At 41.9% G+C, this 24,789-nt stretch overlaps 1 protein-coding gene across 1 annotated transcript; it reads left to right on the top strand.

The window, feature by feature from the left end:
• Positions 1–1,305: 1,305 nt before the first annotated feature.
• TMBIM6 (transmembrane BAX inhibitor motif containing 6) lies at positions 1,306–21,058 on the top strand. The gene is made up of 10 exons (XM_070410276.1): positions 1,306–1,398; positions 10,892–10,978; positions 11,369–11,477; positions 14,157–14,277; positions 15,752–15,800; positions 15,905–16,002; positions 16,212–16,291; positions 16,759–16,859; positions 17,704–17,779; positions 19,019–21,058. Exons 2-10 carry the CDS (start codon positions 10,923–10,925, stop codon positions 19,040–19,042), a joined length of 714 nt encoding a protein of 237 aa, XP_070266377.1. The 5' UTR covers positions 1,306–1,398; positions 10,892–10,922; the 3' UTR covers positions 19,043–21,058.
• Positions 21,059–24,789: the final 3,731 nt, after the last annotated feature.

Genomic DNA, 24,789 nt, shown 5'->3' with positions numbered 1-24,789 from the left:
CTTTTCAGTGAAGGCGGATACGGTGTGATGTAGTGCGCATCGAGAGAAACATAGAAATTTATTCCCCTTTCGTTAGTACCGGTGGGCAAAGCGAGAGAGAAGGTTTCATTTTTATAGAGTGAAAGTCATAAAAACCCTCTGTTTCAAGAGACAGTATAGCTTAACAAGAGTATCGGCTTCAAAATGAGGTACCCAGAGCTCAAATTCAAGGTCAAACTGAGTTTCCTCATCTTTTTTTTTTTTTTTTTTTTTTTTACAAAACTGTTTTTTAAATATATTTTTATTATTTATTTCGGAAAGAAAGGGAGAGGGGGAGAGAGAGATAGAAACATCAATGATGAGAGAGAATCATTGATCAGCTGCCTCCTGCACACCCCACACTGGCGATCGAGCCTGAAATCCAGGCATGTGCCCTGATTGGGAATCCAAGCATGACCTCCTGATTCAACCACTGAGCCACACCAGCCTAGCGGTTTCCTCATCTTAAATGTAGTAATTGTTCCTGCCTCCCAAGGTAATTGCAAAAATTAAATTAATTAATATATAAAGCATCTTAAACATTGTCTAGCATATAAGAAGCAGTACACGATACATGTTAACTAGAATTATTATAAAAAGCAAAGTAAAAAGAAAATTATAATAGCCTATAAAATCACAAGGGCTTTACTTTTGCTCACTAATAAGAAACAAAGGATAACAAATTACAAATATGTTTGTATTGATTTTAGAGAGAAAGGGAGAGGGAGGCAGAAACACAGATGTGAGAGGGCAACATTGATCGGCTGCCTCCTGCACACCCCCTACCGGGGATGGAGTCCGCAACCCGGGCATGTGACCTGACCATGAACTCCGACCTCGATGCCTGGGATGACGCTCAACCAACTGAGCGACACCGGCCAAGGCGAGAGTGCTTTTGTTTTCTAAATCTCTTTCTCTCTTTAACATTCCATAACAAGCCTAAAACCCTAGAACCCCGGAGCTATCGCGCTATCCCATTACGCGTCGCGGGGTCTCTATTATTTGCTAGGTCGGTGTCTTGGGTGGGGCCTGCCTTTCTCCACTTTCTCCACTAGAGGTGGCTTTGCACAGCGATCCTTCCTCGCTATAGGGGAAGAAGGCGGAGACCTTTTCTACGACGTCGGTTGGTGGCCAGGGACTTGATTGACAAGGGCATTAGCAAATGGCTCTGAAGTAGGCGGCCGAAGTTCTTGCATGTACGGCCGAAAAAGTGGCAGAAGTGCAGGCGCCGGCCAATGAGGACTGGTCCTAAAGGAGCTTGGGGCGGGACTTCGTTGGAGGGGCGGACTCAGGGTAAAGAGTCTGAAGCGGACCCTGGGAGAGTCAGAAGCGTTTCCGGTGTTAACAGAGCTTCGTGGCTCCGGAGAGGCGGCTGAGAAGGTACGTTTGAAAGCAGGATTGCGCAAGCCGGGAGTGAAGAAGGGGTTAGCAGTTATTGTCTTATCGACAAAGGGAGTGGTCTCCATTTTCGGGTAGACTGCACCCCGTGGGAAAAGGCCCGTGCTCTGCGACTGGACTCCGGAAGGCTGGGCGGGGAGGGGGAAGCGAGGAACTGGAACCGCGCTTGCGCTACGATACCGGAGCGGGGGAGGGGCGGGGGCAAGTCAGACGGGTTTTGGGGTTGTCTAGCGAAAGCCCCTTTTTAGCTTCTATTTCTTCCTTCCAGTCTCCGTCCTTCCCTTTCCTCCGCTTAGAGTAGACGCAGGGGCCCCTTGGCCCAGGCCCGTCTGGAATTTAGGGCACGTCCCCCACCCCTTCCTTCCGAGGGGAATGAAAGCGAAACCACACGGGTTTGTGATCGCACCCCCGCCCCCCCCCCCCCCAACCACCACCGCCCCTGCCCGACGGATCGCTGCTCTGCTACGGCCATAGCGACCCCTGACCGGGCGCCCCTGGGTGAGAGCGGCAGGGGCCTGGGCGGCAGGCTGCCCTGTCACGGCGGGGCGGGTGATGTCACACTGCCGTGACACGCGCGGCTCCTCAGTTACGTGCAAGCCAACAGCAGGAGCGGGAGGTGTGGGGAGAGCGGGCTTGGCTCGGCTCTCCTGCCCCGCCGGGCAGCCGGCTCTGGTCTGATTGGTTACCTTCGGACAGGTGAGGTGGTTTGGCTTCGTGGAGTCCAGCGCCTTGTGGGCGTCTTTCTCAAAGTTCGATTGGGAAAGGCGGCGTTGGGCGTTGTTGTTTTCTGGGACCAGCTGGCCGGAGCTGTGGTAATAAGTAGGCCGTGGCATTTTTGTGTATTAAGTGTGGAATAATACTACCCTGTGCCAGCCCGGGTTGCATTGCCCACCCCAAAGAAGGACAAAAACCTCTTTGAACTTGAGACTCTGTTCTAGCAATAGTTAACTTGTGAATGTGTAACCTAGTAGAAGAGCTGACTGTGTCTGAAACACAAAGATTTTAAGGTTAAAGGTTAACGGAGAATGGGCTTTTCTAGTTACTTATTGATATTTACTTCTATTTTATCCTTTGAATAGTTCAGGTCAGATTTTTCTAGTTTCTTATGGCTTCTGTGAACACACTTATTTCTGTAATTATTAGATTTACTCTTCGAAGTTTTCTTATTCCTCTTTGTTGAATTTTGTCCTGGCTTAAGTACTGTGTTGACGTTTAGGTTCTCTGCCATTTTCCTTCAGTGGGGACAGAATGAATTCTTGAGAAATGCAATCTGTAATTTAGATTCAGAGTTTCCTTCTTAAATTATTCATCTTGTTGTGGAAACATAGCTTAGTACCCACTTTCTTCCCTTCTCTACTGTTGATCTGACTGAAGTCTTACTCTCCTAAATAATAGGACAGAGAAAATTAACCAATTTAACCAGCATTTATATATGTATTTGTTGCTATGGATATAGTTCATGCTTATTGTAGAAAGGCGAAAAAATACAGAAAAATGTCATAGGAATCAGCATATGTTAATTTTTGGAAAAAAAAAAAGATTTCTCTTGATGTATGCCTGGAACTGCCTTAATGAACACTTGCTTTTCTACTGTAGGGGTGTCTGATGTTGGTCAAGTCAATACTACTGTCTGTTTAGTACTTTACAGTTATTTCACACAGATTTGCTTATTGGCTTTCAATAAGCTTGGTAGAGTACGTATTAATTATCCTTATCTTACAGATGAGAAAGCCTAGAGGACCATAGGTGAAATGATTTTCCCAAAGTTATTTGGTAGAAAATGGCAGGGCTCGTGACTCCAAATCCAATGCTTGTGCCTCTTTGAAACTTTTGTTTTAATCTTTAAAGTGGGACTAATTATTCTTTCCCTTCCCTCATGCATTGGTGTGAAGATCAAAGGGGATAATGTATATAAAAGCACTTCGAAAGTGGTGTAATTTTATATAAATGTATTCAGTGGTATTATTATAGACGGCACTACTGCTGGCCTGAAGAGTTTCACTTTATTTCATAAACTATCCCAAGAGTATTAATCTCCTCTGAGAAAACACTGAATATTCTCTTGACGCTCAATCTTCTAAATTATCCTTTGCTACTTTAATTTGGCTGTAGAAGCCTAGTCGAAGTGTCTTCCACTCAAATGTTTTGTTACCCCAGAATTTCTAATCAAATTTCACGGAGTAGTTGTAATGCACATTTTTGTTTCCCAAAGACAATGTTTAAACTAAGGAGAGAAAGACAGTAGAGGTTGGCTTTTAGGACAACTTGAGTGACCATTCAAGGTAGGTCTCCCTCTGTGCCAGCTGGGGAATGTCGATTTGAGATGATAACATTCTTGTTCAGATAATGGGTCTAGGTTTGCTCTGGAGACTCCTGGTTGTGCTTAAGTGCGGGGGCTAGCTAGCAAGCTGATTCATATGCAAGCTCAGCTCTGAAGGTGCTTAAAACCAAATGTATGAGAGAAGTTTTGGTACAGTTAATGTAATCCAAAACACTTGAAAAAAGAGCTTCAAGATGAGGATGGAGTGGATGTGCTGTTTGTCCTAATTTATGCCTGCTTTCATTTGGACTAAATAGGGTGCTAACGGAAGGGATTGCTGGTTTATACAGGGAGGTGATTATATATGTACGATGGGGGTTGGGAAACATCTGGCCTGAGGGCTGTATAAGGTCCGCAAAATCATTTGGTCTGGCCCTGCCAAGGCATTAGGGGCGAGTTAATTAAATGTTTGACCAATTATAAGCAGGATAACTTTTAAGTTGATAATTTTGTATGGCCCTCAATGTTATAAGTTTGCAAATGACCCTTGGCAGAAAAATTTCCCACCCCTGATTAGGACATTGGGGCCTTATGATTTAGTGTCTGTCAAACAGTTGTGGTTATAGAGGTGATTCAGTAGTGTCACAATTTGCTACAAGAAATAATTTCCTGAAGGCAGTGGACATTCCATCTCTAGGTACTGGTTTGGTTTTGAGCCAGTCCCCTAGAGAGACAGGATTCAGTGCTGGCTAATCCAGAGATTTGGGCCCAAATTAAGGGGCAGGGGCTGGGACATTTAGGTCACAATTATCAAGCTAATGACCATTTACTTCATCAAAATCCCTACCACATCAGATTATCATTTAGTGGTTATTAGGGTCTCAAAATGCCTGTGACTCAGAAGGACAGGAGGTACAGTGTAAATGTAACAGAAGAGGAGCGTGGCATTTATTATTTTTTTTAATCCTCACTTGAGGATATTTTTTTCCATTGCTTTTCAGAGAGAGTAGAAAGGAGGGAGGGGGAGAAAGAGAAAGAGAAAAACATCAATGTGAGACACACATCAACTGGTTGTCTCCCACATGAGCCCCGACCAGGAGTGGGGAGCAAATTTGCAATCCAGGTATGTGCCCTTGACCAGGATTTGAACCCAAGATCCTTTGGTGGGAGGACCAATGCTCTAACGACTGAGCACACCAGCCAGGATGGGGGGCATGGCCTTTAAAGAAACGTAATTTTAATCAGTAATAAGATTTGTCAAGTTTCTTTAAATTTCAGTTTATAATTTTCTTAAATACCCACCCCCCAATTAAATTTTTCATTTGGGTAAATATTAAGCCTTCAGGATATAGTTAACTGTGAGTTAACGGTTGAATAATATTTTTTAAAAGTAATTTGCAGGGCATATGTAAATTAGGCTTGTGATAAATGTCTTCTAAAACTAGACTTTTACAAGGGATAAGCATACACTGAGGACTTGAGAGTAATGATTATTTACACTAGTAACAATAATGGTTAATATACTGAGCCAATCTTATGTATGAAACACTATTCTAAGCACTTTGTATTATCTCATTTAATCCTCAACCCTATGAAGTAGGTAATATTATATATTACTCTTTTACAAATGAGAAAACTGAAGCACAAGATTAAGCCCCAGAAATTTGTTGCATGTCATACAGCTAAGGAAAGAACAGCAGGTCATACTTTTAACCACTATGTTAAGGACATGGTTATACAGATTCTGAAAACTATTCAATAGGAAGAATTACTGAAAAATTAACAGATCCATCTCCTTTTTTAAAAATTTTACTACATGGGATTTTTTAATTTTCTCTTTTAAGTATCAATTTGATCCCTTCTGAATGTGTAGGAACAGAATGAAGAACTATAATTCACAGTCTACATTTTTAATTAAATCTGACTTGCTGGCTTAATGTTGTTAAATTGTATACACTGGGGCAGCTGCTGTTCTTGGCTTCAGCAGTAAGCAGGCTTTTATTTATCAAAGGCAAGGATTGTTTCTTTTAATGCATATAAATGCATGATTGTTTCTGTTTTGCATAGCTTTTGGTCATGTTTTATTCATATGCACTGTACTTAATAGGTGTTGGAATAGATTTCAGAGGATTTTATTTTAATTTTTTATTTATTGATTGGAGCGAGAGCCAGAGGGAAGGAGAGGGATGGAGGGAGGGATGGAAATTTGTTGTTCTACTTATTTATGCATTCATTGGTTGATTCTAGTATGTACCCTGACCAGGAATCAAACCCAAATCCTTGGTGTATAGGGACAATGTTCTAACCAACTGAGTTACCTGGCCAGGGCAAAGAATTTTTTAAATTTAAGGCCTGGCACTTAATAGTCTTTTCATTTTAGGACAAGGGTAAGGAAAGGAAGATACCTAGAACAAAACAATGGATTTAACTAGACATAGATGTTCATTGATAAGAATGTCTGTCTCCTCATAGTTGTTAAAGCTCAGAATTGCAGTAGGGTAAAATTGTTCATTAAAGACCTATCTTTTTATCTAAAGAATATCCTTCCTTCAGGGTTTAATAGACCAAGTTAGATGGGTTGGTGAGTATACACTTTTGTTACCTGTACATATTTCTTGCATTTGTGTTTCGTTTCTTGGTTAAAGCCGTGTTAAATAGGAGGGATTTTGAAGGGAGAAGCCCTTTGTTTTCCTTGCTTTGTTTTAATAAGCAATATATTCTTTGCTTGGGGTGGTGGTGGTTAATAAGGTCTCCTCCTGCCTGCCCCTGCTGCTCTTTCCTCCCCAAGCAAAAACAGATCACAGAATACCTAACTCAAAACAATGTTTTTACTTGTTTTTCTTTCTTGGTAAAGCTATGCACTGAGTTTTTTGTTTTGCTTTTTGGGTGCTTCTGGCAGAGGAGGCACTGAATGGTGACCCTTCTAACAGTTTTAGTATTATGTGCATGACGCATTTTGAAGATTCTGACAAGTTTGGGGATTCCTGCTGTTGTAACCTTGAAGGCTTAAAATGAGGCTCTGAACCAAATTAAAGGAATTTGGTTGTGATTAACACCTGAATATTTACTTGTCTACAAATGTAAAACAGGCAAATTTCCCATGAGCCCAGGAGGCACTGTCATTGTATTCTGTGTAAATAATCCCACTTCCTTATTTCATAATGAGTTGAATATAAAATGGATAGTGGAAGAAAGGATCTAATTTCTAGATTTCTATACAAGTTGGGATTTGGAGTAAGGCAGACCAATGCTGGTGTCAATTTTGTAACGGGCTTAGATGTGTGTTGAGACTGCTGTATTAAAGAACTTTTGAGCAACATAGAATGTACTTTTTTTATTTATTGCGGTAAAATATACATAACAAAATTTACCTTTTTAATATATATTTTTTTAAACAAAGATTTTCATTTAACTGTGGAGGCCCCTCTGGATGTTAGCTGAGTTACTTGGTTAATGGTTTTGAATACTCAAGCTCTCTTTTGGTGTGGGATCTGTTACATTTGAGTTTTGAACGCAATTTAATCTTGTTTAGCTGAGTTTGTTTATTGACCTTTAAAATGTAGATATCTTTTCTGTATAGCTTCTGACCCTCACAACCTTTAATGATTTTGGTTTTTCCATCAGCAGTTGTAAGAGAGCCCTGAAAAGAGGCAGTCATTGCCCCCTGGGAAGTGTCAGAGTGAACTGGGACAGAGGAGTTTCTGCCATTCTCTCCTCCTAAGTTTCCACTCAGTGGGGTCTGGTTACAGAGTGTTGCCCCTTTCTGGCTAACAATCCCCTGGATATTTGAGTATTTACCCCCCCACCTCCTCCTTTTTTAACTCGAAATTGGAAGCAAGAGATGCTTTATCGTTGTTGTGAATGCTACTGAGAAACTTGGCTCGGAAGGTTGCTTCAGTACTGTTGCAAGTTCTGTCTAGGGATGTCATTAGGGGTGTTAATGGAAGCTTTAAACAAAGACACTTTCCAGGTGCTGGATTCTGCCATCCTGTAAGTGTGCTCTCTAGAGAATGTATTATTCATCATGGTTATGGAAGGCGTGGTTGGCAGTGCAACAGCCTGCAATAATTGCACCATCTAGATCAAGAAGACCGGAGCCCTGAGACTTAGAGATGAGAGCAACAGCTTTAGTAGGTTCTGCAGCTTCTCACTGTATCCATCCTTAAGAACAGAACAAAAGAACTGAGGTGAGTAGGGATGGTAAGAAAGGAAAGAAGAAAGTAGAAAGCAAGCCAGCCATTTTAATTGTTTCATTTGTGGGAGAGCCTCAGGAAACAAGTGGTAATGATGCTTTTGAATTCTAAGAATGGCATCTTTCCACTGGCCCAGGATTCCTCAGAAAATTGGTTTGCGGAATTTTATTGCGCAGATGAATTTTGCTGAGTATCGGGTTAAGTGCTGATTAGAATGGGTGTGAGTAGTTGGCCTGTCTTTCAAACAACTTACCTTTTCTGTTTTAGTCTTGCGCCTCCCTGCCCCCCTTTTTTTTGGTAAATTTGAAAGGGATGGTTATGGGTCTAATAAGAATCTGGAAGATTTATATTTGGAGAGTTGAAAGCTCTTGATTATATTTTTAGTTCTATAGATCGGGCATGTTTATTTAGGATTGCATGTGAGATAGAGGAGGGAACAAAGCTTAAGAGCCTGACTTTATGGTATTGATGTATAATGTGACCTGGGTATAGTTTAGTTTGCAGGGGTGGGGGGGGGGGTGCCCTTTGGACTCTGGCCAGTGTGGCTCAGTTGGTTAGAGTGTAGTTACGTATGCCAAAGTTTCGAGTTTGATCTCTGGTCAGGATACATACAAGAAGCAACCAATGAATGCATAAATAACTGGAACAACAAATTGATATATCTCTCTCTCCTCCCTCTCTCCCCTTTTCTCTCCCTTCCCCTCTCTCTAAAATCAATCACTCAGTCAATAAAAATGCCCTCTGGGACAGTTGGCAAGATCTGAATAAGGTCTGTAGATCAGATAATAGAATTGCTTCAGTGTTAATTTTCTGATTTTGATCTTCACTTTTAGGATGTACACACTGAAATATTTTGAGGTAAAGGGGAATTGTGTCTGCATGGCAAATAAAAAATATATATATGTATATGTATGTGTGTGTGTATATATATATATATATACACACACACACACACACTTTAGGGGAGAGATAGAAACATAGATCAGCTGCCTCCTGCGCACACCCCCACCAGGGACCAGCCCACAACTGGGCATGTGCTTTGACCAGGAATCGAACCAGTAACCTCTTTGGTGCATCGGACAATGCTCAATTCACTGAGCCACATTGGCCGGGCTGTCTGTGTCTGTCTGTCTGTCTGTCTGTCTCTCTCTCTCTCTCTCTCTCTATATATATATATAGTCTAGATATTGCTAAGTGTAGAGAGACAATAAAGCAAATATGGTGAAATAGTAACATTTAGTCTGGGTGAAGGGTATGTTAAAAATCCTTTTTGCACAAATTTCTTTTTCATGGAGGTAAGAACTTTACTCTTTTTAAAACTGTGAATCACTTTTTAGTTCAGTTCTAAAATGCATTAGGTAGTAAGAAAACTGAAACACCAATCAGAAAGAATGTATGCACCCCTGTGTTCATAGCAGCACAATTTACAATAGCTAAGATCTGGAAACAGCCCAAGTGCCCATTAGTAGATGAGTGGATAAAAAAGCTGTGGTACCATTTACACCATGCAGCAGTAAAAAAGAAGGATCTCTTACCCTTTGAGATAGCATAGAGCAGTGGTTCTCAACCTTCCTAATGCCTCGACCCTTTAATACAGTTCCTCATGTGGTGGTGACCCCCAACCATAAAATTATTTTCGTTGCTACTTCATAACTGTAATTTTGCTACTGTTATGAATCATAATGTGAATATCTGATATGCAGGATGTATTTTCATTGTTACAAATTGAACATTATTAAAGCATGGTGATTAATTACAAAAACAATATGTAATTATATATGTGTTTTTCCGATGGGATTGGCGACCCCTGTAAAAGGGTCGTTCGACCCCCAAAGGGGTCGCGACCCACAGGTTGAGAACCGCTGGCATAGAGGGACCTGGAGAGTATCATGCTAAGTGAAATAAGTCCATCAGAGGAAGACAAGTATCACATGATCTCACTCATATGTGAATCTAAGTAACAAAATAAACGGATGAACAGAGTGGATCCAGAGACATGGAAGCATGGAACAGAGTGCGGAATCTCGGAGGGAAGGCAGGGCTGGATGGGTTGGTGGGAAATAGTCAACCGAGAACCTTGTATGCATATATGCAGGGCCCATGGCCACAGACAATGGAGTGATGAGGGCCTGGGGTGGGGGTGGGTGAGCTGGAAGGGGGTCAGTGGGGGAAAAGTGGGGACATATGTAATACTTTCAATAATAAAGAATTATTAAAATAAATAAAAATTAAAAATTAAATGCATTAGGTAGAAAGCTTCTACATGTATATTTTTAAAATGCAAGTCCTAATGCAGACCTTTATAGTTTTTTTGTTTTGTTTTTTAATCTTTGAGGTTCTATACCTTTGCTGAGGGAATTCTGTAGCATCTTGAAACAATGACATAAAATTGCTTTATGTTCCAGTGAGTAGGTTGCTAATTGAGAATTTCTCAAAGAAACAACCTTTTAAATCGCCTTCTGAAAGAATAGAAATAAAATTCTAATAATGAAATACTTTGGGGAGAGGAAGATAGGTTCGTTTCCTCTGTGTCCTTCAAAATGGTTGATTATGGGGGGGTAAATTATGGGAAAAATTATTAATAACTAAAATTGTTTATTATGATTGCAAATGTATTCTAGAAGGAAATATATAAAAATTAAGATGGTTGTATTAGAACTGGGGTTTTAAATAGCTTTCCTTTTCCAAACTTGTATATTGCTTTTTAAAAAAATATGTATTTTTATTGATTTCAGGGAGGAAAAGATGGGGAGAGAGAGAGAATGAGAGAGAGAGAAATATCAGTGATGACAGAATCATTGGTCGGCTGCCTCCTGCACACCCCACATTGGGAATCGAGCCCGCAACCTGGGCATGTGCTCTGACTGGGAATCCAACCGTGACCTCCTGTTTCATAGGTCAGCGCTCAACCACTGAGCCATGCCGGCTGGGCTTATGTTGCTTTTTTTTTTTATAAGAAAGTTGTTTGTTATTTTGTCTGTACAGGTACCTTTAAAATAATCTTCCTTCCTTTATTCTACAGAGTGGAGACTGTGTCCCACAGACTCGACATCATGAACATATTTGATCGGAAGATCAACTTTGATGCGCTCTTAAAATTTTCCCATATGTAAGTGTTTTGATCTTGTCTACAGTTTCTTTTCCTTTCATATCTTTTTTCCCTCTAGTTTATTAACTTCTGTGTATATATAAACTAACACAGACGCTTTACTAGAATCCTGAAGATAAGCACCCGGATTCTAAGGACTGCTGTGTGATCACTAGAAAGCCATTTAGTTATTCTAGTTACAGTACTGATTGTTAATAATTTTGGGTTTGGGGCTCTTCCCCAGCATTTAAGATTCTCTATTAGTTAACCTATTTTCAAAATATTCTTCTTTTAGTTGTTATGTAATGTGCACATATTCCCTGGGAAGGAGAAGAGAGAAGAGAGGGAATGATTCTTAGCTGAGCTTGGATTGGTCCCAGAGTGATAGCTGTTATTAACATTCTTTCCCAGAACCCCCTCCACACAGCAGCACCTGAAGAAGGTCTATGCCAGTTTTGCCCTCTGCATGTTTGTGGCGGCTGCGGGGGCCTATGTCCATGTGGTCACTCATTTCATTCAGGTAAGAGCAATAAATTATAATTGAAAGAAACTAGCTCAACAGAGTGGTCCAAAGCCTGTACCCCTCCTTAATCCTTTTCGGTAGTTTGGCATCTGAACTCAGCCAGAGTCAGCCTGTAAATCAGGACGTATGCGGAGCCATTTAAATTTTCTGGCAACTCTGCCTCTAGATACTGAAGTGGTTAGTTAGCTTCGCAAGTCTAAGTGCTGACACTGAGTGATGGTGTTGCTGATATACAAGATCCCTACCCACTGAGTAGAGGCATGATGTACATGCTGGGATTCTTCTCCACAGTAGCCTTTTTATCTTTTCCTCCTTTTTCCCTTTTTTTGCCTGAATGACTGTGGACTACTTAGATACAAAACACTGATTGTACGATTAATTATCAGGAGGGGCAGGGTTGAGACCTTTAAGGATTTGACCCAATTTACTCGCTGATACACTTATATCTGCACGTTTGAGTGAAAAATGCTTCAATAACTCATTTTCCTGTGTTGAGGGAGAGTTTGGGTTTGATCAGCAGGGATAGAAAGGGGACAATTGAGAAATAATAAGTAAGTTTAAAGTTCTCACTAGCCACGACTTGTTGCTTTTAGTGTAAATACAAGGATGTGCCTGTGTTGGCATTGGCACTGCTGAGAACTGTCCCACACAGATATTTCCTTGCAGGGGCTGTGTGAAAAATTATTCTAGATACTCAAAGGACAGGAATTTGATCCCTTGAATTTAGACTAAAACATAATCTACCTCTTAGGCAAGAGTGGCCCTTTTAAGTAATGTAAAATAAAGTCATCCTCATTATCCATGGATTTCATATTTGCAAATATACCTACTCACTAAAATTTGTAAGCCTAAAATCAGTATTTTTGCAGACATTTGCAATCATATCCAGAGCAGCAAAACGTTTGAGTTGCCCATCACATCCATGTTCCAGCTGAGGTTGAACCAGGCAACACACTACCTTATTTCAAGCTCTCAAGCTGTAAACAATAGTCCGTTTCATGGTCTATTTAGTGCGACATTTCTTTTTTCATTTTTGTGCTTTTTGTTGATAACTTTGCTGTTTAAAATGGCTCCAAGCATAGTGCTACAGTGCTCTTACTGTTCCTAATTGCAAGAAGACTACTATGTGCCTTATGGAGAAAATGTGTGTTAGATAAGCTTTGTTCAGGCATGAGTTGCAGTGCCGTGACTGTGAACTCAATGTTAACAAACAAGCAATATATATCAAAGTGCCTTCAAACAGAAAACACACATAAAACAAGGTTATGTATTGATCAATTGATGAAAATGTGATTGGTGGCTCCCAAGGACCTAACCTTTTATTTCCCACAGGAGCAATTGTTGAGTATTCACTAATTCATTGTTCATAGTGAGTTTACAGAACATAACTACTGTGGAGAACAATTGAGTATACTTTTAAAGGAAGAAAGGAACTTCAGTGCCTACATACATCCTTAATGATTTCTCTCTTTTTAAATGCCTATAGGTTTTTCCCATTTGCTTTGTAAAAAAATTTCTTTTCTTAGAAAACTAAGGCATGTTTATTGTAGAGAATTTGGATAACAGACTAATGATAAGTAAATGTAAAACTATAATCCTATCACCCAGAAATAACTACATGCTCTTAATGTTTTGCTACTTTTTATTGTTGTTAATCCTCACTGGAGGACATTTTTAGAGAGAATAGAAGGAGGAGGGAGGGAGGAGGAGAGAGAGGCAGGGAGACATACTAGTAAAGACATCAGTGTGAAAGAGACATCTATTGGCGCCTCCCGCACTCGCCCCAACAGGCCAGGGAGAGAACTTGCAACCCAGGTACCTGCCGTTGTGCCCTTGACCAGGAATCGAGCCTGCAACCCTTCTGTGCTTGGGTGGGGACGCTCTAACCACTGAACCAGGGCAGTTTGGGTACTTTTTTGATACTTACCCTTTGTCTCAGTCCTTTTAGGTTGCTATAGCAGAATACCATAGTCTGAGTGGCTTAAACAACAAACAGTTCTTGTAGTTTTTTAAGCTGCAAAGTCCAAGGCAAAGCTCCAGGAGTTGTGTTGTGTGGTGAGGGCCTACTTCCTGGTTCATAATCGGCCATCTTCTCGCTGTGTCCCCACATGGCAGAAGGGATAAGGGAGCTCTCAGGGTTCCTTTTTATAATGGCACTAATCCCCTTCATGAAGGCTCCACCCGTATGGCCTAATCATCTTTCAAAGACCCTATTTCTAAATATCATCATATTGGGGGTTAGAATTTAAACATGAATTTGAGGTGGGGGACACATTCCGTTTATAACACCCTCTCTCAGTCTCTTTTCTCCGTATGTGTACACGTATTTGTGTTTTAAAGTGATCAAAAAGGGTCATTTCTACTTGTTCTACAGATTGGAATGTGCTTCTAGCACTTGTCACTTTGATTCATTTTTTCCTCTTTCTTGGGCAAGACTCATAGTTGGACTAGGATAGTTGTGGTTGGTGGACTACCCAGGTCAGAAAAGCCTCCAGCATCCACCACGGTCCTAATCCTGTCCTTTAAAGTCTCCTTTTTATCCCCCATGCCTGTTCCACTGCCTCCAGGTTAGAAGCAAATATTAGGAAGTTGAGATGAATAATTGAATCTAATAAAGTCTGTTGCAAAATAAATTCGATGCTTTCAAGTATTCAATTATGACTCTGGATCTGACAGGCTGGCCTGCTCTCTGCCCTGGGCTCCCTGGGGTTGATGATTTGGCTGATGACAACACCTCATAGCCATGAAACTGAGCAAAAAAGACTGGGACTTCTTGCTGGATTTGCTTTCCTTACAGGTATGTATGTTACAGGATTGGTCTAATTTTGGGGTTTTGAGGGTGGAGACTGTATGTTTTAGTATCTCTTTAGACCAGGGTCCGAGACTTGTATTTATTCTGATTCATTCCAACTGGTACACTTACTATCCAACTTTATATTTGAATGTATTTTGCCTTGTGCTGCTTTCTTATTTCATGTAGGTGCATCTTGCTTCCCCATCCAGAGGGTAAGCTATTTGTGACTAGTGACTGATGTCTATTTTTATATCCAAAAATAAGCATTTGTGTGCTTGAATGAATGAGGTTTAAGAGCTTAGGTAGCATAACTTGTTAATGATAGACATGGGATTAAATAAGGCCCAAGAATTTTAATTGGACTCATACTGGCAACTTTCATAGAAGCATCCATCTATTCTGAACCTTGCAGACAATTAATTAAAGCCATACATTGAGAACCATCACACGGCCCTTTGCTGATTTCATGAAACGAATGAAAAGCACAGCACTTCTGGAATTATCATTAAGAGAAACCAGACTAAAGCTACACAGTAAAAATACTTGCAAAGCAGCATTTGAGTTAGTACAACTTGTTCTGAATGAGTCTAATCTATACCATGTTGAAGAAATTGTAGAAAGGCAGGGATTTAGAGATTAAGATTTTTAGATGAGGGAAACTAGTTTTTAAACGCATTTTGGAGTGGAATCAGAAGAAAGAAGAGTAGCCAAAGTAGAGGCAATGTCGGAGCCAAAACAGGCTGCTGCTGTGTCCTCCTGTTGGCACATGTCACCTGCAGAACTGGTCTGGCCTTTTTTGCTACAAAGAGAGTCAGTCCTGGATGACTACAAGGTTGCTGGCTGCAAGGCTCTGCTTTACTCTTAGTCCTTTTTTTCTAATCTAATTCCTGATCTGGCCCACATTACAGGCTCACCTCACTCCTCTTCAGAGTTCTGCAGCCTTTATGATGGAGCTCAAAAATGTTTGACATCCTATTTCATTTTCCTAATCTCTGTTCCTCCTGGGGGTCATCAACGATTTTCAGCTAAGAGGACAATTTTGCAGCTCTGTATAAATAAATAACTTAGTCAAGTTTAAGTTCTCTTGAAAACAAGGAAAATGGAGAGATTTAATTACTTTAGTCCACATGTTTTGTCTGTGTTTTTAGGAGAATGGGCATGCTTATGCTATTTAATGACGAGCTTTTGGATGAGGGTCCTCTTCAAGAATTGATGGTAGTGCCCTAGCTGGTTTGGCTCAGTGGATAGAGCGTTGGCCTGTGGACTGAAGGGTCCCGGGTTTGATTCTGGTCAAGGGCACATGCCTGGTTTGTGGGGTTGGTCAGACATGCAAGAGGCAGCCAGTCAATGATTCCCTCTCATCATTGATGTTTCTATCTCTTTCTTCCTCTCCCTTCCTCTCTGAAATAAAAAATATTTTAAAAAGAAAAGAAAGAATTGATGGTAGTAATGTGCTCTGGACTTTTTTGTTTTCTAGGGGTTGGCCTGGGCCCTGCTCTGGAGTTTTGCATTGCCATCAACCCCAGGTAACTATTTTGATAGTGTCTTATTCTTTCTACTTTTGTAATGTACCTTCTAAATATAAACTGTTTTCCTATAGCCCTCAATCTAATGGTCTTTTCCTTAATAGCATCATTCCTACTGCCTTCATGGGCACAGCAATGATATTCACCTGCTTCACCCTGAGTGCACTCTATGCCAGACGCCGTAGTTACCTCTTTTTGGGAGGTAAGTATGGATTGGAAAACGGAGAGGGTCTCCACTCTAGCTAGGATTCTCGCTAGATCTATTTCCCTACCCTCACCCCCCAGCTTCTTGTGATTATTGGGTTGAAGTAGGAAGCCTTCATTTGGGCAGAAATGTAAGGAATGGCTTTAACTGGATTGCTTTACTTTACTTTGGCTCCTCTCATGATCGCTTTTTGTCATCTCTTATAGGTATATTGATGTCAGCCATGAGCCTGATGCTCTTGTCTTCCCTGGGGAACCTTTTCTTTGGATCCATTTGGCTTTTCCAGGTGAGTCTTTGCATATAACTTTCTAGTGGCTATTTGCCTCACACTTTTTCTTGCTTAACCTTAAAGCAAGATAGACCAAGAATCCTCACCTTGTTGGGCAGTGCCCTTGAAGCCTCCCCACTAACTTCCACTAGGATGGAGCCTTCTATGGGTAAAAGTTCAGATTAAACAGGGGTTGCACGTTGCTAAGGAGAAGACAGTTTGCTCAGAGATCATTTCTCTAAGGTCTGTGCAGCCAGCAGCTCATTGTTAAAATGATTGACTCTCTTCCAGTGACCAAAACAATTAGTGCAGAATTGTGCTGACAGAAGTCATGAGGTCTTCGCTATAGGCTTCAGTTCCCATGAATGTCAGTGTCAGTGGATTAGCATTCAATGTTCTTTCAATGGCCACGAGCCAGAAAGAAGTACGGCTTTTTCCCTCTGTGGTGTCTACCAGATGGTAACCTCATCTCATTCTTTTGCTAGGCAAACTTGTATTTGGGGCTGATGGTCATGTGTGGCTTTGTCCTTTTTGATACTCAACTCATTATTGAAAAGGCTGAAAATGGAGATAAAGATTATATCTGGTAAGTATGAAAACTGGTCTTTAACAAGAATGAAGGGTGAGGCATACTGCTCCATTCTGCAGCTCTTTCCTGAATCCTAGGGATAATCCTTTGCCTGACCCACCTTTATAGTGATGAGTAGACAGGTGGCACTGGCCAAGCTTTGGGGTGTAAGTGGGAGGATACCCATGGTTTTGGAACAATGTGCCAAATAGCATAGTTTCTTTAAATTCCTGAAAAATGTCAGATTTTTAAAAATTGAACCCCTAATGTGTTCGTTTGTTTTTTAAGGAATTTTTATTTTATTTTTTGTTAATCTTCACCAGGAGATATTTTTCCATTGATTTTTAGAGATAGTGGAAGGGAGGGAGAGAGAGAGAAACATTGATGTGAGAGAGACACACGGATTGGTTGCCTCCTGCACACGCCCAGGCTGTGGTGGAGCCTGCAACCGGGGTAAGTGCCCTTCACCGGAATCAAACCCAGGATCCTCCAGTCCGCGGACTGAACCAAACAGTCTAGGGCTCCATACTTTTAATAGAGGAGAAGGAAAGGGACCCTTTACCTTTTATTCTTTATACTTTTGTATTCTTTAAATCTTTAATAATGAGACTATATACCCATAGTTTTTAAAATATATGTATTTTTTCATGTTGAAATTCTCTCAAAGTTAGTGGTAGTTCAGGGTTTAGAGTTAGGCCTAAATTTCTTTTTTTTCTATGTTACATGGCTTCATTGAGTTGAAAGGATTTCTGACAGTTTTACTTCCTTTGTTGGTAGAAATACTCCTGGGTGGGGGTTTTGTGTTTTGTATCTTTGTGTAAAGGAAAGTGGAAGTGCAGTTTGTGATCTGGTTCTCTTTCAGGCACTGTGTTGACCTCTTCTTAGACTTCGTTACTCTCTTCAGAAAACTCATGATGATCCTGGCTATGAACGAGAAGGTCAGTCAGCCCACTACCCGAAGATGAGAGAATAACTCCTGAGCTCAGTATCTGTGTGTACTTGGAATTTGAAAACTTACTTACAACTGTGTAGGTCCAGGGTTATATAATGCAGGCCATTGAGTAAGAAGTAAACCTGAAGTCTTTAGCTGGTGGAGCCAAAGGAACAAGTAAAAACAGTCCTTTAAAAAAATAAAATAAAAAGCACAAACTAATCCTAGTATCAAAGTGAAAAGAGCTTCAGTGGTAGCAGTGTATATGAAGAATATAAAGGCTATAAAGATGGTTATGACTCAGAAAAGAATATTCTAGAGCAGTGGTCGGCAAACTGCAGCCCCTTGAGTGTGACTCTTCCACAAAATACCACATGTGGGCGCGCACTTACAGTGCAATTGAAACCGTGGCCACACTCAAGGGGCCAAAGAGCCACATGTGGCTCCTGAGCCACTGTTCTAGAGGATAATATTGGCAACCAGCTTTTGTAATTGTATTTCAGAAGTAGGCCAATTTATCCATTTGTTGGTCTTGGATTTTTTTCCAGAGAAGCATTCTGTCTGTGTCTGGTTAGTTTACTCCAACAGCAGGGGAACAATGAAACCACAAGCTTTTCTTAGAGTTCTTACTGTGGAACAAGACACAGTGCAGTGGTGGTGGAAGCAGGTGACTAGTTGGGTTTGCTGGTTCTTTGGTCTGTGCCACAGTTGGACTGAGCACCAAACAAGTGTCCCAGTTTCAGTCAAAGCAACTCATCTTTCATTTGTTTAATACACTGAGCTTCCACCTAAGATTTACTGAAGAGTTCCCTAGACTAGAATATTTCTGAATGTTGGTTTATACCCAGGATTTATGCTTCCTTCCCAGGCCTAATGGCAAATTGGTGGTCTTGGCCTTGGCCTTGACCTCTTTAGTTCTTTTAGGGTAGACTGCCAGGCTGCAGCCTTCACTGGTTGGGATCTGAGCTGTGGTGGTTGTGAGTAGCCAGGAGTGGTTCTGTGGCCCACCTAAGTATTCTTGTGGTGGGAGTAGGAACAATTGCTTGAAGTTTAGTCTTACTAAGTCTGTCAGCAACTTGGGGGTCCACCAGTGGACCAACTGTTACTCTAAAGAAGCATTTCTCATTCTTTTTTATTGTTGTAAGCCCTTCCAGTCCCTAACCAAACGCAGCCAGTATTGGCTCAAAGAGTTTTAGTTTGAATGTCTGATGTCAAAAATTAATTGGGTAATTTTTCTCATTTCCAGGACAAGAAGAAAGAGAAGAAGTGAAATGAAATGACCATCCAGCCTTTCCCATTTTGGCTTCCACTCCCTCCGCCCCCTCATTTTCTCTTTGCACACATTACAGGTGGCGTGTTCTGTGATAATGAAAAGCATCAGAAAAGCTTTTGTACTTTGTGGTTTTCTCTATTTTGAAATTTTTGATCAAAAAACTGATTAGCAGAATATAGTTTGGAGTTTGGCTTCATATTCCTGGAGTTCTTCCCCACTCTTTTCTGTCATCCCCATCCCTAGCTTCTTAAGAACCTCCACTTAGGCAGCCAGTCCTCCGTGGTGAGGAGTGGAACCCGCAGAGGGAGACAACTCCAGGAGTCCGCTTTCCGGCTGAGCTGTACCAAGTGGATCTGAACTGTTTGGTAGAGCCACCTCGGCCCTTCCTTCCTCAGCACTGTGGTTGGTGCCCAGTTCCTATGGGACTGGGTGGTGTATTTTCCTTTGGAAGGAAGTTTGCTGGTCCTGTTGTTACTCTGGCTCATTATATCTGAGCTTCAGTCCACCCCTACAAAGAACATGAAGAGCCTCCTCTGGTGGATGCTTTGACTCTTCTGAGCTGCCCAAATCACTGCTGGTCTGGCACACACACCTGTCTGCCTTGCCATCACAAAAGGAATGTGGATCTCTGTGTTCTCTTTCCTGTGTCTTGTCTGACCCTCAGGGAATCTGCCTGCTTTCCATCCCCAGCTGGGAGGACTTCAGCCCAAAGGAAGTCTGTTCGTGTCAGGCACTTATGAAAGGCTGATTATTTATGGCAAGGTAGAGCCTGGAATCCCCAAATTTCCCCTGGCCTTTATTTTATTGGTTATCACCTTAGTTGCTGAGTGGCCTCCACCAGATGGCTGTGATGAAAGATCCCAGGAGAGGAAGGACAGGGGAGGGTAATGGTTGAGCCTCTACTAATCCTGTCAGATAAACCTAGATAAGGGCTTGTTTGGGACAAAATCTCTACTGAGTGATTCTTTGTTCAGATCCACAGAATGGGGCTGTGATGACTTGGGAGGCAGCATTCATAAGGGTCCTTTGGTGCATTTTTGTTATCTCCCACCTGGTAATGACCTACCTAATTATAGAAGGTGTCAAGCCAGAAATTTTGGCAGGAGATAATGTTTATTCTACGCATGCATTTTAGTGTTTGGCTGTACACCTATTTCCATAAATCTGCAGTTTTCCTGGCAGGGCCCAGGTGACCAAACCTGCAAGACACCTGATTCCCTGCAGCTTCTTGGTCACAAGTGGAGGGAGGGCAGTGCTAATAGGACACCAGCTCCTTCCCTGTGGGCTGCGCAGTCAGCTGACACAGATGGACAGGCCTGGGAGCAGTTGTGGCTCTGGCCACTCACAGGGCTTCAGTGTAAGGGGACTGAGCCGTTGAAAGCTTATTGCCAGTAAGACACCATTTTTGGCTCTGCCTGTTCACACCCAGTACAGTTTGACCCAGTGCCTACTGATTTGCAGTGCACCATATTCCTGAGCCATCCCATTGAAAAGATTCATTCCCAGGCTGTGTGTATTCCCGGGGTGGCATGCCACCCAGAATGGCTCGCTTCCACGGAGGATGCTGCCCTTTGATTTAGTGCTGCCTCCAGCCTCTGGCTTGAGAACTTACTAAAAGGGACTTCCCATTAAACCCCAGTAGCAACTCCATAAATTTGTTGATTCTCTGCTAGGTCTGAGAATGAGTTACATCTCTTGAAGCCAAACTCCACCTCTTGTGCTTTTATGCTTTGGATAAAGGAGTTTTTCTTTAGAAACAGTGCCAAGAATGACAAGATATTTAAAAAATAAAAATAAAAAAAATACTTTTAAAGAAAATGTCTAACAGGTTTTTAAACCAGTAATCACTGTAATTACCACTTTCTTTTCTAGTTCGTTGGTTTTCAGCTCAGGCTGCATTCTCTAACTCATACTGTGAAGACAAAGGTGTTTTTGATCAGAAATATATGAAATCTACATAGTCTTAATTTGTAAAAAAAATAATAATTAAATAAAGAAAATTCCTTAACCTTTCCTGGTGTTAACGTGTTTTAAATTCAAGGCTACAGCTGAACATGGGGTTGGGGGACTTACTGGTGGGAGTTGATGGGATAAGATTTGCTCTAGGTGTGAATAGAGAGAAAAGGGCCCCCACTTAGGCACCCATTCTGTAGCCCCAGCTTGCCACAAAGGTTGGGGATTTTCTCTGTCCAATATAGAGCCCAGGCGTTTTTCTGGCCCTCCTCTTCCCAACCTTTATTGTAGGTGGTTTGTGGTAGCAGCATGTGTAGTTGGTTTCAGTGTACAGCCACATTGGCCAGGCTCTATTCTAGGTGCTAGGAATCATCAGTGAAAAACATCCTTTTCCTCGTTCATATATGAGATTATAAACCAAAGTTTGTGTTACAATCTGGTTATTCCGTTTTGGCATGTTTGCCCTCTGGTTGTCATGTTCATTGTAGCCACAGAGCTTCCTGTTAGGATTTGACTGTTAACTGACTGGTTTGTCCAGGTTACTCCCAGTTGACCTCCTTGGACTCCACATCCCCTATCCCAGCTGAGGTTAGCCACCCCTTCCCCCAACTTGGAAAGTGTACCTAAAGCATTTTTCCTCTTCTCTCGCTGACTGGAAAACGTCAGTCTCAGATCACTTTTACTTTATTGCTCTTTGAGAGAGAGGAACATTGGTTTGTTGTTCCACTTATTTATGCATTCATTGGTTCTTCTTGTGTGTATGCTGACCAGGGATTGAACCTGAAATCTTGGTGTATTGAGATGACTCTCTAACCAACAGTGACCCTGGCAGGGGCAGTCTCAGATTGTTTTTTTAATCTTTATTGGTGAAAGTATTAACATATGTCTCCTTTTTTTCCCCTCCATTAATCCTCTTCAGCTCCCCCCACCCCCACCCCCCACCCCACCTCGGTGTCAGATTCTTTAAAACCCAATTTTATCTTTGTGCTGCCTTCTATTTTGGATGGGGGGAAAGATATAAGGCACAACATAGTGCTGACTTTTTTTTTTTTTTTTTCATAGTGCTGACATATCAGGCCCTGTGCAAAATGCTTTACAGGTTTTAATGTTCCCAATCTATATATATAAAAGCCTAAGTGACTGGCTGACCGCTCAACTGGTAGTTATGACATGCACTGACCACCAGGGGGCAGACGTTCAATGCAGGAGCGGAAACCACAGGCATGGAAACATGGAACAGACAGATGAATTTCAGAGGGAAGAGGGGAGGATGGGAAGAGATTAACCAAAGATCTTATATGCATACTAGAGGCCCGGTGCACGTGCACGGGTGGGGCCCCTTGGCCTGGCCTGCGCCCTCTCGCAATCTGGGATCCCTGGGGGATGTCATCGGGTTTTGGCCCAATCCCCGCAGGCGAGACTGAGGGACCCCACCGGTGCACGAATCCGTGCACCAGGCTTCTAGTAACCTAATAAGGTGGTATGGTCAGTAGCTTCCAAAATCATGCCTGCAGGCAGCTGCAGATCAATGTCTAGAAAGAACCAAGGAGCGCAGTCTCCGGAGCCCCAGCTTTTCACTGTTGCCCTATGTAGGCAACACTGAAGTTAGTGCCCCCTGGGCCAGTGCCATCCTTTCCATCCTGACCTTCATTCTGGCTACAGCTCCAACCCAGATGAAGAGGGAAATATGAGGTGGTTTGAGCAAAATCTCCCCAACCCCAATCTTTGTAACCTCTAAGTCTTTTCCTCAATGAGCCCAGTTACAAATTAAACAGAAGTGGTTAACACAGCTCATTCCATCCTAGCAGACCTGCTGGCCTGAACTAGAGTGAGGAAGTCACTGGTGCAGAAGTGGAAGGACCTTGTATGTTGGGTGAAGAGACGGTCTGTCCTGCCTAAGCAGGTTAGCAGATGGGGGCATAAAGGCAGCCAAGCGGCCCTAGCTGGTTTGGCTCAGTGACTAGAGCATCGGCCTACAGACTGAGGGGTCCTGGGTTCATTTCTGGTCAGGGGCACATGCCCTGGTTGCAGGCTTGATCCCCAGTAGGAGGCATGCAGGGGTCAGCTGATCAATGATTCTCATCATTGATGTTTCTCCCCCTTCCTCTCTGAAATCAATAATAATTTTTTAAAAAAAGACAGCTGAGTGCAGGAGAACTACAGGCAGGCATTATGTGCTTCCATGGGTAAGCACAGTGGGCCCTGAGAACAGTGGAAGCAGGGAAGGGTTTTGGAGATGATGCCTGAGCTAAGTAAGGCTAAATCTCAAAGACTGAGTCAAAGTGAAACACAATGGTGGGAATGGATATTTCCAGGTCAAAGGATTAATATGAGAAAAGGCGCAGGAGCAGGATTCAGCATGGGGAGTGCTGGGTGTAGTCAATAGTTCGATGTTGCTAGGTTGTAAAGTTTGAGAAGACCTAGTACAGGCATACCTAGGAGTTATTGCGGGGTTTTTCCAGACCACCACGATAAAGCAAGCACCACAATAAAGTGAGTTGTCATTTTTTTGATGATGGAGGGTCTTGCCTTCAAATTGTAACAACAACAAAAAAAGTCAACTTCTGTGAACTCAGTAGAACAAGGTGAGCCTGAATTCCATGCTAAGGAGTTGGCTCTGTCCTGAGGGCAACAGGAAGCCCTCACTGAAAGGCCACTGAGCAAGGTGTTTGCATTTTTCCATTTCAGGTGACTGGAAAATAACCTGAGAGAGGAGCCCATTGAAAGGCAATTACACTCTTAATGCCCAAATTTGTGGTCTCTCTTATTACCCACTAAAAGGAACCAGAGCTCCTTGGATAAATGGTGCTTAAAGGTCTGCCCAGAAAATGTACAAGATGAACCTGGAATCTTGTTACTGCAGAAAGCAAAAAAGCTATCAAAGCTGACTGGTATAATTCATAGGGAATCAGAGGCCAACGTAAAGAGGCTCCTACTGGCTACAGATGGGATTATTTCCTCACTGATAAGAATTATAAGTGCAATGGATTGAAATAAAATATTTAAAAATTCATATTTTAAAAATATCTTACTGATCACCTTTGGAGGATGCTAGAAACCAGTCACTTCTGAATACTTGTTAATAAAGGGAAAGAAACCAGCATTTATCCTTTCTGTTCTGTACTAACTGTACTTCGGGGTAATAAAAAAGTAGTGTAAGTAAAAGTTTCTTTCTATAGAAATAGTCCAACTGATAGACAAAGGAATTACAGGATTTATCACTATTTTGTAAAGCTCTGATGAAATAATAAAGGTAGGCAATGATAATCAATAAACACCAACATCAGCTTGACCGCCGTGGCTCAGTGGTTGACCATTGATCTATGAACCAAGAAGTCACGGTTGGATTCTCGTTCAGGGCACACACCCAGGTTGCAGACTCAATCCCCAGTGGGGGACTGCAAAGAGGCAGCTGATCGATGATTCTCTCTCATCATTGGTGTTTCTATCTCTCCCTCTCCCTTCCTCTCTGAAATCAATAAAAATATTTTTTTTAAAAAAATAGCCACCAACATCATATTAAGAGAGAGAACCTGTTGCCCTGGCTGGGTAGCTCAGATGGTTGGAGCGTTGTCCCAGTATGCCACAGTTGTGGGTTTGATCCCTGGTCAGGGCACATACAGGAATCGACCAATGAATGCACAGATAAGTGGAACAACAACTCAATGTGTCTCTCTCTCTCTGAAATCAATAAATTAAAAAAGAGAGAGATGACCTGACATGTGCCTCCTGATGGAAGTTAAACGTCATTACCAATGACGTTTTAAATTCTAGATCTAAGTACCAGTTTA

Source organism: Myotis yumanensis, unplaced genomic scaffold (genome assembly GCF_028538775.1).
Source record: "Myotis yumanensis isolate MYYU_CA2020_CCGP unplaced genomic scaffold, mMyoYum1.0.hap1 SCAF_3, whole genome shotgun sequence".
NCBI classification, from domain to species: domain Eukaryota; kingdom Metazoa; phylum Chordata; class Mammalia; order Chiroptera; family Vespertilionidae; genus Myotis; species Myotis yumanensis.
Note: the sequence above shows the minus strand (reverse complement) of the source record. Positions and strands in the feature narration are given on the sequence as shown.